Here is a 10,912-nt window from a genome sequence, read left to right as displayed (position 1 = left end):
AAAAAAAAAAAAAAAAAAAAAAAAAAAAAAATATGTTCAAACGCCTTTGATTTGATTTCAATAGGCGTTTTAAGGAAGCGTTTTTGAATTAATTTGATAAAATATTTTTTATTTTAACTGTTTTAACGGCAAATGGTAGAAACAGCTGAATTGAATTCGATTTATTTAAAAATTTTGACATCGAAATAGTAGCAATTTTCAGATGAACACTTGTTGTCTGTTGGCGGAAGTGACGTATTTTGAGTGTCTTAACGTCATTTATGATATCAGTTACCATTAACTTTAATTGAACAGAACGCATGCTAACCCTGTTTGTATCGATATTGTCTATTGATGAACGTAAAGGGCATGTGATTGCACGTAAATATAGGATCTTGCATAAGTATCCATTTTATATGAGATTTATGAAACAAGTCTTAAGAAATTTTCAATTTAGCGAGCCTCCGGCGAGCTAAAATGAAAAAATCGTGACGAATCGAAAATGAAATGGATAATGAAAACGAGTCTAAGATCCTTTTTATCACATTACCAAGATTTGTGGCATTTATTCCTGTAAAACGACAATTTTCATGCAACCTTGAAATGTAAAAAGCCGCCATTTTGACTCTAGTGCGTAAGTCTGCGAGGTCATGTACTTGTCCTAGCGTGACGTCACAATTTAAACAATTGAAACTTACAACCAACCACAGGGCTAATACGTCATATTACATGGGTTATTACGCCAAAAAATATGACATGGGTATGTTAATTGGATAACACAGTACAGTATGTGATGAACTATTTTATAATTCAGTAAGCCTAAACATATTTAAACTTATATATCATACATTCGAAGGGAAATGAATAAGTATATATGTATATATTTACCTGTCGAAATCCAGTTTTGGGAGGATTCATTTCATTGAGAAGATGATGCTTTAACTGATAGGATCGCACATCCCTATCGATATAACTTATACTGAACACTACATAGGAAAAGAAGACGTAGAAAATAATTTCCATGAACGCTTGCAGAGCTTTCCTTTCCTTTTCGAGTTGTATGCGTACTTTCCTTACAGCGTCAGCGTCATCATTGGAAGCATTTGATGATAAAATGGACGAACGGAAATCTATAAAATAAAATTAATCTTTAAATATATATATTTAATATACAATATTGGAAATTTTAACAATTATAGATGTATATGTGATATGTAAAAAGGTGTTTTAATTGTTTACGGTATGGCAGAAAGTGTATTGCATCTACATACACGTTAAAAAACCCACCCTCGAATCACCTATATATAAAACCTATTGAATATTCAATTCAATCCTGTAGTGTGAAACGATATTTAAAAGATAATAAACATGAGACATAATCAAAAGCAAGCTTTCAACTGTTCATCACTTACTCTACATTACTTTCCTTTTACATGTTTTCTTATAATGAAACATTGTTTTTCACATATTTGTGTAATATGATGCCCTTAAAATTGAACTATGACGTCATAATAAGAAATCAATTGCCTGATAACCTATGAATGGGCGAAAGGCTAGATTGCGTATTTATTTTCACTGTACCGATCACAGGAACACTTTTTAATTTATATCAAAATATGAATATATATTATATATATTATAGACGGTTTGATAAATTTGTATAGTTAATATAATGTGCTTATCAATTAATGGGAGACAATTCTTGCGAAATGTACATACATTCTTGAGGAGTATTCGTTCGATAATAGATATATGTAACGTGTGTCGGATGTTTTCCAATTCTTTTACGAGGGGGAAATTAAAACCCTCTTAAGTCTTTGTCAAACTGATAAGATGCAGTGTAATTAAAATTTTGCATTCTATATATATTGCCATATTTTTAAGGGTGCAATCACCTTTGCTTGTTTCACGTTCATCTTTAAATATACAGACAAGAGGTCCGAAAGGCTCGTAAAGTCAATACTCTCCTGGCAGATTTCTAAGCCCCCGAGATTTGACGTAACTTTGATAACCACAGTAATGGTTTTTTGAGTAGTGACATGGTTTATACAATACACGATTTACTCGTTATGATATTTTGAAAATGAACGTAACATATATACAGGTGATTGTAGCTTTAAAATTGGTTGATAAATACAGTATGCCGAAAAGTAAATACATTGCATTATAGTCCTTCTAGGACACATAGGTGCTGATAGTGGCCAAAAAGTTGGAAATTCAACCCCACTTTTAATCTGTCTTTAATTTATAAATTTCAAAAATAAGAGGTGTATTGGTTTATTTCAAATGTAAATACAAAAACAATAGTGTGTTTCCTATGATCCATGCAACTATTCAAAAAAATACCTTTGACAATCAAGGCTACAGCAAACTAGGGAAATACAAAATCCACCAGCAGAGTCTACCAGCTTGTTTCTTGAAAGACGATCGTAACACTAACATTGGTTGTTAAACCTTTACAATTTGGTTATAGATAAAAGACGCTGAAAATGAATTACACTTCATCGTCCAGCTGTTTCGTCCCAATATGACTCATTGGTTAGAGGCCAAAAATTTGGAATAATTTTTTTAACTCGGATGTACCAGTTTTTGTGATGTACCAGTAATCAGGATTTACCAGTCACTGTGATGTACACGTTGATGGACTGTACCAGTTTTTATGATGTACCAATAACCGAGGCGTACCAGTTACTGTGATTGCAATGTGCCGGTTAATTTACAAGTTATCATGATGTTATCGTGATCATCTAGTTATCACCATGTACAAATTATCGTGATGAAACAGTATTAGTAATGTACCAGTAATAACTCGAACCTGAATACCTGTCAATATTTAACTACAACAATACAACGGCATTAACGATAACAAGTTAATCCAGATCTCTGAACCCCACCCAAAATCATATTTACTGTATAATACATCAAAACCAATCAAACAGTTACACAAAATTTATGAATAATTATTGCAAACATGCTAAAAACAATTTGTACTTACATATAAGGTCTCGGATATTACTACCGTTCATTTGCATGGCCACCTTGCGCACATTTTGTAAATTCATCCTTGGAGCTTTGTTTTGAAATGGTTTCCGGCACATGATAATTGGCAGCATTGCGAACAATAAAACCTAAAACATCAACAATTCTTCTTCACGCTACGCAAACTATGCATTTAAGGTAAAAAAGAAACATAAAGCGTCAAGTTTCAGTACAATATTAAATAATGTTGGTTTCATTAGTTTAGATGCATAACATTTACTACGATCAGTTTTGCTGACGTGTCTTCTTATTACGCGATTGTAGCTGTATCAAAAAATTAAACAACTGTGACAAATTTAAAAAAAAGGCAAATAACTAAATATAGAAGAAGAAAAAACGATAGCTTCAACAGTCGGTCAAATACTAAAATGTACCTTCATGGGATCCACGAAGACAACTGAAGACGCTGTTGAAAATAAAAAGGACGTGAGCCACTCATCCGACTTATTCTTGCCCCACTCCATGCTGAAAAGCAGCAGGAAGAACGCGGATGTACTGACGGCGAGACCGACGATAATCCATGTTATGTACTTAACAAAAGTTGGAAGAGGCAAGTGGTCCATAGAATAGAGGGTATAGTCATTATGAGGCTTCTGCTGCCACTCCTCTTCCAGATATTTGTTCTTCGACTTTTGTTGTTTCGGTTGCTTCGGTTTTGAGTAAGTAAACAGTAATGTCACCAATAAAACCGGAGCTGTTGTTATTAGTATGCCGAATATTGAAATATACACTGTTGTCAAGGAAAACCGCATCATCCCAATGGAGACATGAGCAGCCTGCTCAGCTTCCTCTGAGTCTGACTTGAAGAACATGGCGTTTGTGATCATTGTCAGAAACAGGAGCATAAGGATGCATGATACTCGCTGCAAGCGACTAAAACTGCTTCTTTCCGGACGCATGAATGCGGAGAGCCACAAGTGGTCCTCGGTTATACCATGTCTCATGTATTCTGGGAACAAAGTATTAAATTCACTCAGCTTTTCATTGTTACATACAGGGATTGTCCGTATTGTCTGTCCATCTTCGTGATCAGCAGACAGCCAGTTTTCGCAAAGGAAAACAAATCTGAAATATGTAATCAGAATCTTACTTATCGGCTATCGCATACATAGAACTTAATTCATGATTATTTTTCTTCGTGATTATGAAAATACATTAACGGGGATATCGGGGATAAATGGAAATCATACAGTCACAACACGAGGCTAAATCTAGCTCAATATCGATTCAAAATACAAGAATGAAAGTCTAATGAAAATTGGAGTACAACTTCTATTAAATATAAAAAAACATTAAGTACAACTTTTTTCAAATAAAGATATAGTTGTTTTTATAGAACTGCAAAACAATTTCTGTCAACTTAAATTAATCACTCTTGATAGCACGGAGGGGGTCTTGATGTTGGAAACCGAAGTAACGGAGAAAATCCACATGGTCGGGTAGTTGATCGTTAACAGTTTCACGTCCGATCGGGGAATCGAACCCCGGCCGTCTTTGTAAAAGGCGAATGCGCTATCCACTGCGCCACCCGACCACTTAATACAACTAACAATGTATGTTAACTGCTCAATGTGAATTATTGTCAGCTTAATGGTTCACTTTAGAAAACTGTGAACAAAGTTACCGTACGTACATGTACGAAATTATCGATTGTCAAATCGAAATTCAAGGGACATAACCAATACGATTTCCTCATTTTTACAAATATTTGTTTTTATATTTCGTAATATTTGTGTGTGTGTTTTTTTGTGTTTTTCTTTATTTTCATGAGATGTAATAAAAATCAATATTAGGACAGAATATAACATTGATTATATCCTACCTGTTATTGTTGTGAAGATCATCAATCGTAATTTTATGTAAATTCCACGAGGCCGTGTTCCCTTTACCAGAGTTGTCATGGCTGATCCTAAGATATTGTAGATTTCCAAGTGATTCAAATGTTCCCATTATAAACTTGCGTACACTTCCGGTTGGAAATCCCTGAAATTTGTTTACTGTAGATATGTATAGCAATAAAATATTATTACGTAAATAATCACTTGCAGCTGTTTCTACATTAACTTACCGTATATCAAATGACTATCTTTGCTAAGCTGAAAGCTGACAGTGCAAGTTAAAAAGCTGTCAATTGAGATTGAAAAAAAAAAATGAAAACAAATCTTGTTTAGAGATCTTCCCCGTTTCTTCCGACTATAGTTTCTAAGGAAGTGCCGACATTTTAGTTTGTCCTTGCTTGGTAATGAGTATTGGTCTCGCTGGGTATAATATGTCTGTAAAAAAAAGACTATAGGTCTGTCTGCTAACGTCTTTTTATATTCAATGGTAATCTGATTATCTTTAATATTGACGTGCAGAACATGACTAAAACTATAGTGTCAGTCACTGTTTTTTCTTTTTCATCTGTTTTTTTTTTGTTACTGATAACCTCGATAACTGGATTGTCTTCTTGTCATTAAGAGTCGGATGATATATATATCCCTCGTCACTGAGATCCTCGCTAAATCGATTGTCTTTTGTCATTAAGAGTCGGGTCATATCTATACCCCTCGTTACTGAGAACCTCGGTAACTGGATTGTCTTGTCATTAAGAGTTGGATAATAGTAATACCCCTAGTCACTGAAAACCTCGGTGACTGGATTGTCCTCTTGTTATTAAGAGTTGGATCGTATCTATACCCCTCGTCACTGAAAACCTCGGTAACTTGATAGTCCTCTTGTCATTAAGAGTTGAATGATAGTTATACCCCCCGTCACTGAGAACCTCGGTAACTGGAATGTCCTCTTGTCATTAAGAGTCGGATCATATTTATATCCCACGTCACTGGTAACCTCGGTAGCTGGATTGTCCTCTTGTCATTAAGAGTCGGATCATATCTAAACCACTCGTTACTGAGACCCTCGGTAACTGGATTGTCCTCGTGTCATTAAGAGTCGGATCATATTTATATCCCACGTCACTGAGAACCTCGGTACCTGGATTGTCCTCTTGTCATTAAGAGTCGGATCATATTTATATCCCTCGTCACTTAGAACCTCGGTAACTGGATTGTCCTCTTGTCGTTAAGATTCGGATCATATATATATCCCTTGTCATTGAGAGACTCGGTAACTGGATTGTCCTCTTGTCATTAGGATTCGGATCATATCTATACCCCTCGTTACTGACAACCTCGGTAACTGGATTGTCTTGTCATTTAAAGTTGGATAATAGTAATACCCCTAGTCACTGAAAACCTCGGTGACTGGATTGTCCTCTTGTTATTAAGAGTTGGATCATATCTATACCCCTCGTCACTGAAAACCTCGGTAACTTGATAGTCCTCTTGTCATTAAGAGTTGAATGATAGTTATACCCCTCGTCACAGAGAACCTCGGTAACTGGAATGTCCTCTTGTCATTAAGAGTCGGATCATATCTAAACCACTCGTTACTGAGACCCTCGGTAACTGGATTGTCCTCGTGTCATTAAGAGTCGGATCATATTTATATCCCACGTCACTGGTAACCTCGGTAGCTGGATTGTCCTCTTGTCATTAAGAGTCGGATTATATCTAAACACCTCGTTACTGAGACCCTCGGTAACTGGATTGTCCTCGTGTCATTAAGAGTCGGATCATATTTATATCCCTCGTCACTTAGAACCTCGGTAACTGGATTGTCCTCTTGTCGTTAAGATTCGGATCATATATATATCCCTTGTCATTGAGAGACTCGGTAACTGGATTGTCCTCTTGTCATTAGGATTCGGATCATATCTATACCCCTCGTTACTGACAACCTCGGTAACTGGATTGTCTTGTCATTTAAAGTTGGATAATAGTAATACCCCTAGTCACTGAAAACCTCGGTGACTGGATTGTCCTCTTGTTATTAAGAGTTGGATCGTATCTATACCCCTCGTCACTGAAAACCTCGGTAACTTGATAGTCCTCTTGTCATTAAGAGTTGAATGATAGTTATACCCCCCGTCACTGAGAACCTCGGTAACTGGAATGTCCTCTTGTCATTAAGAGTCGGATCATATCTAAACCACTCGTTACTGAGACCCTCGGTAACTGGATTGTCCTCGTGTCATTAAGAGTCGGATCATATTTATATCCCACGTCACTGGTAACCTCGGTAGCTGGATTGTCCTCTTGTCATTAAGAGTCGGATCATATCTATACCCCTCGTCACTGAAAACCTCGGTAACTTGATAGTCCTCTTGTCATTAAGAGTTGAATGATAGTTATACCCCTCGTCACAGAGAACCTCGGTAACTGGAATGTCCTCTTGTCATTAAGAGTCGGATCATATCTAAACCACTCGTTACTGAGACCCTCGGTAACTGGATTGTCCTCGTGTCATTAAGAGTCGGATCATATTTATATCCCACGTCACTGAGAACCTCGGTACCTGGATTGTCCTCTTGTCATTAAGAGTCGGATCATATTTATATCCCACGTCACTGATAACCTAGGTAACTGGATTGTCCTCTTGTCATTAAGAGTCGGATCATAGTTATACCCCTCGTCACTGAGAACCTTGGTAATTGGATTATCCTCTTGTCTTCAAGATTCGGATCATATATATACCTTGTCATTGAGAACCTCGGTAACTGGATTGTCCTCTTGTCATTAAGAGTCGGATCATATTTATATCCCTCGTCACTGAGAACCTCGGTAGCTGGATTGTCTCCATGTCTTACCTATAACGCCCGTCTCTGGGAACTTCGACAATTGGATTGCCTCCATGTTATTAAGAGTTTGATAATGTCTACATGTCTCGTCACTGATAAACTGCTGGAATTTCTCTCTATCAATAAGATAAGACTCAGTTTATCTGCCTGTCTGCATAACGTAGCCGTTACCTTTTTATCACCGTTACTGAGTATTTTGACTCCAGAATCTTTGTCATCGCTCCCTACCACGAAGCTGACGTTTGACTCGGTACCCGCTCCACGCCTCATCGCCGTGTGAACGGTCATCAGATAGAAATGTTGGTCAGTGCTATCGATGTCGCACAGGAACGTGGTTTTCCACTGCAACAAGAACCAGTCATAAGATTTAGTTAACAGGAGATGATCAGTATGGACAATGCAAATTTCATAAACATTATTTTTTCATCAAGTTAAAAGAAATGTTTGGTGGAGTAATTTAATTCCCATACATCATTAATCGGTATTATTGAGGAAAGAGTATCGCTTCAACTTATATATAGACATTTGAAAATAGAAACGTGGTGCGGAAGCGAGGCTAATGGAAGAAAGGTTAAAAACGACGGGCATACTGGATTCGGGAGGTCCGCTGGTGTAACATTGATTTTAGTCCAGCAAATCGTCCGTCTCGCCGGACGTCCTTTCTGGTGCTTGGTTATTGCAAATCAAATCTGTGTACGGTGTCTCGTTGCATTGCATCTCGCTCTCGCTCTATTTGCATATTAGGACAATTTGTGTTGTCCTTGACATTTTTTCGGGATTCGAAATTAATTTGGATTAATGTAAAACAATATCGCTTTTACCATTCTCTCTTGTGTGCGAATGGGTCTGATATGTGTACAAAATATTTACAATGTCCTGTGACGATATTTTTTTCGTGAGAAATTATTATTTTTGCTTTAATTCGTTAGAAGAGACTAATGCGCAAATATAAAACCTTTGCGAATATCCTTAACAGAAGTATCTTAACAGCATCCTCTTAGACGCAAAATGAATAATTTACAAATTAAAAGTCCAGAAATAATTAGCTGAATAGAGAAAACTAGATATAAGTATATGTTAAAAATGCCGAACTTTAAGTCAATAGGTATAACTATTCACTGACAAGATTTACAGCGACAAAAAACAACAACTAACCATTTCGTTGTCCTTCTTGTCCTTTCGTCTGGCCCATATGCAAACAAGTACGTACAAAACTATAAGTGCTATCAACGTTCCATACACTGAAGCGTTATTGACATCAAACTTTGACCAAACAGTGCTGAAGTTAATGCTGTTGGCGAATGTGGTTGCAAACATGTTTCCAGTGGCTTCCGGACACCGACAGAGAGTCTCGTTCAGCGTGGAGAAAGGAAGTACCTAGACATGTACAAATATAAGAGACAACTGTTAAAATATAAGGAATAACCGAAAATATGCCATTTTTTATTATCAAAAGAATGATGGATTTGATTTTTGAAAAAAATAAAAAATGAGGTATAGGAATGTATTTTTGGATGAACATTTCTCTTGTTAAGCTACATTTATTTCATTTATAATTTTAAAAAAACTAGACATAATTTAGGAATTATGAGATTTGCGATTTGTTACTGAAATACTAACGGTACAGCCTGTGGAGGTCCATATTTGCCTGTCCTCGTCCCACGTGCGGCAACCAGTCGTCACAATCACCATGGTGAAGTTGACGTTAGCAGGTTCAAACATGCGTGTATCATTCGATGTTATCGTCTGATTGGTTGATGTTGTATTTGCACCCACTGATCGTCTTTTTCTAAGTCTGGTACTTATCTTGGGCGGAGGTGGCGCTGTATATCATATTACAACATCAAGACAAAGTTTCTTTATCCAAGATCATGTTCTAGTTTTGGATATTTCAATGGACCGGTTACAATAATATCTTTAATAAGATTCATCAGTTCGGAAATATGAAATATTAAAGTTGTATTTGATACACAAACAATGTACGTATTAAACGTGTCGCAACGTTTCAAGACTCAACTGGTTCCTATGTCAAGCTATGACTGAGTGAGCGATTTGTAATGTTGACCTTTACACCGATGTGACGAAATTGGTGCATTCTTATGTTATCAACTGAAGGATGTGATGTTCTAATATGTCATTAAACCTGTAAAAAATGCCTTTTGAAGCTTTGTTTAGGTATTTATTTATGAATCTAGACAGCTAGTCACTAGTATTGAACTTCACATACCATAACTTTTAGCACATAGTTAGTAATTTAGTTGCGGGAGGAACCGTACAGTTGGGAGCAAACTTTACTTGTTATCTAGTGCACACGCAGTGAATAAAAAAGTTCACTAGAGAAAACATTGAAGTGCTCTGCAGTTTATTTCAATGTTAACTCCATTGCACTACGATGTTAACTCCAGCGCACTACTGTGTTTACTAAAATCTGAAAGACATATTTCAATAATTGTTTATAATGAAAAGGGTTCCTTCATGATAAGAAAATTGAAAGTGAAAGGAAAAATGCATTTAACCGAATATTTCATAATATCAATAAGCATATTTTTTCTGATTACTTAAAATTTTAACTGAACATATACATGTACAAAGAGAAATGGTACACTATCTATGGTGATGATAGAAAATATATAAATAACTGTACTATTTCAGAGGAAAAAGTTTATATGTGTCTAGTTTCGATAAACCCACTTACCACTGAGAGGCTTCAGTGCCATGTAACCTTTGCCAACATTGAGTATGTTTTCCGGAACGAAGATTTTGAAGCCATATTTAGCATTTACCCAATCCCTAATGGTCATGCTGTAGGTCCAGTCAAACAAGGTAGTTGACGGGATGTCTTTGTACCGAACAAACACGTCATAAAGCCCAAAGGACGTGTATTCAAACGGGTTGAAATTTTCAGGTCGGATATAACATATGACGGCATCATTTTCACTCGACACATCAAAAATGAAATAAAACATCCGGTCTGGATCATCCTGAAAATAAAGCGGCTGATACTTCTTTGAGAAAGCAACTCCTTCATTAGAGATTTGCAGATCCATGCTAATGTTTGCCCGTGAGCCATTGATGTGTTTAACGTCAACCATGATTCCTTTTGAGGTCAGTTTATTTGCCCCTTTACCATGGTACTGGGGAATCTTTTTGAAGACTGCCGTCTGAGAAAAACATATAAATGTGTGATTAACGTGATGACGTCAGAATATAAAT

At 36.4% G+C, this 10,912-nt stretch overlaps 1 protein-coding gene across 1 annotated transcript in view; it reads right to left on the bottom strand.

Moving 5' to 3' along the window:
• The window catches only part of LOC110465101, a 77,475-nt gene that overhangs the window by 13,637 nt on the left and 52,926 nt on the right, over positions 1-10,912 (bottom strand). Inside the window, exons 18-25 of the mRNA XM_021520687.1 lie at positions 10,395-10,860; positions 9,320-9,522; positions 8,855-9,076; positions 7,871-8,041; positions 4,841-5,001; positions 3,393-4,083; positions 2,975-3,107; positions 868-1,109 (exon numbers count right to left, since the gene is read on the bottom strand). Of these exons, the coding sequence (XP_021376362.1) occupies positions 868-1,109; positions 2,975-3,107; positions 3,393-4,083; positions 4,841-5,001; positions 7,871-8,041; positions 8,855-9,076; positions 9,320-9,522; positions 10,395-10,860 (2,289 nt within the window). The remainder of the gene's footprint in view (positions 1-867; positions 1,110-2,974; positions 3,108-3,392; positions 4,084-4,840; positions 5,002-7,870; positions 8,042-8,854; positions 9,077-9,319; positions 9,523-10,394; positions 10,861-10,912) is intronic.

This window comes from Mizuhopecten yessoensis, unplaced genomic scaffold (genome assembly GCF_002113885.1).
Source record: "Mizuhopecten yessoensis strain PY_sf001 unplaced genomic scaffold, ASM211388v2 scaffold11055, whole genome shotgun sequence".
In the NCBI taxonomy this organism is placed as follows: Eukaryota; Metazoa; Mollusca; class Bivalvia; order Pectinida; family Pectinidae; genus Mizuhopecten; species Mizuhopecten yessoensis.
The sequence above is the reverse complement of the archived record's forward strand: the minus strand, read 5'-3'. Positions and strand labels throughout refer to the sequence as shown.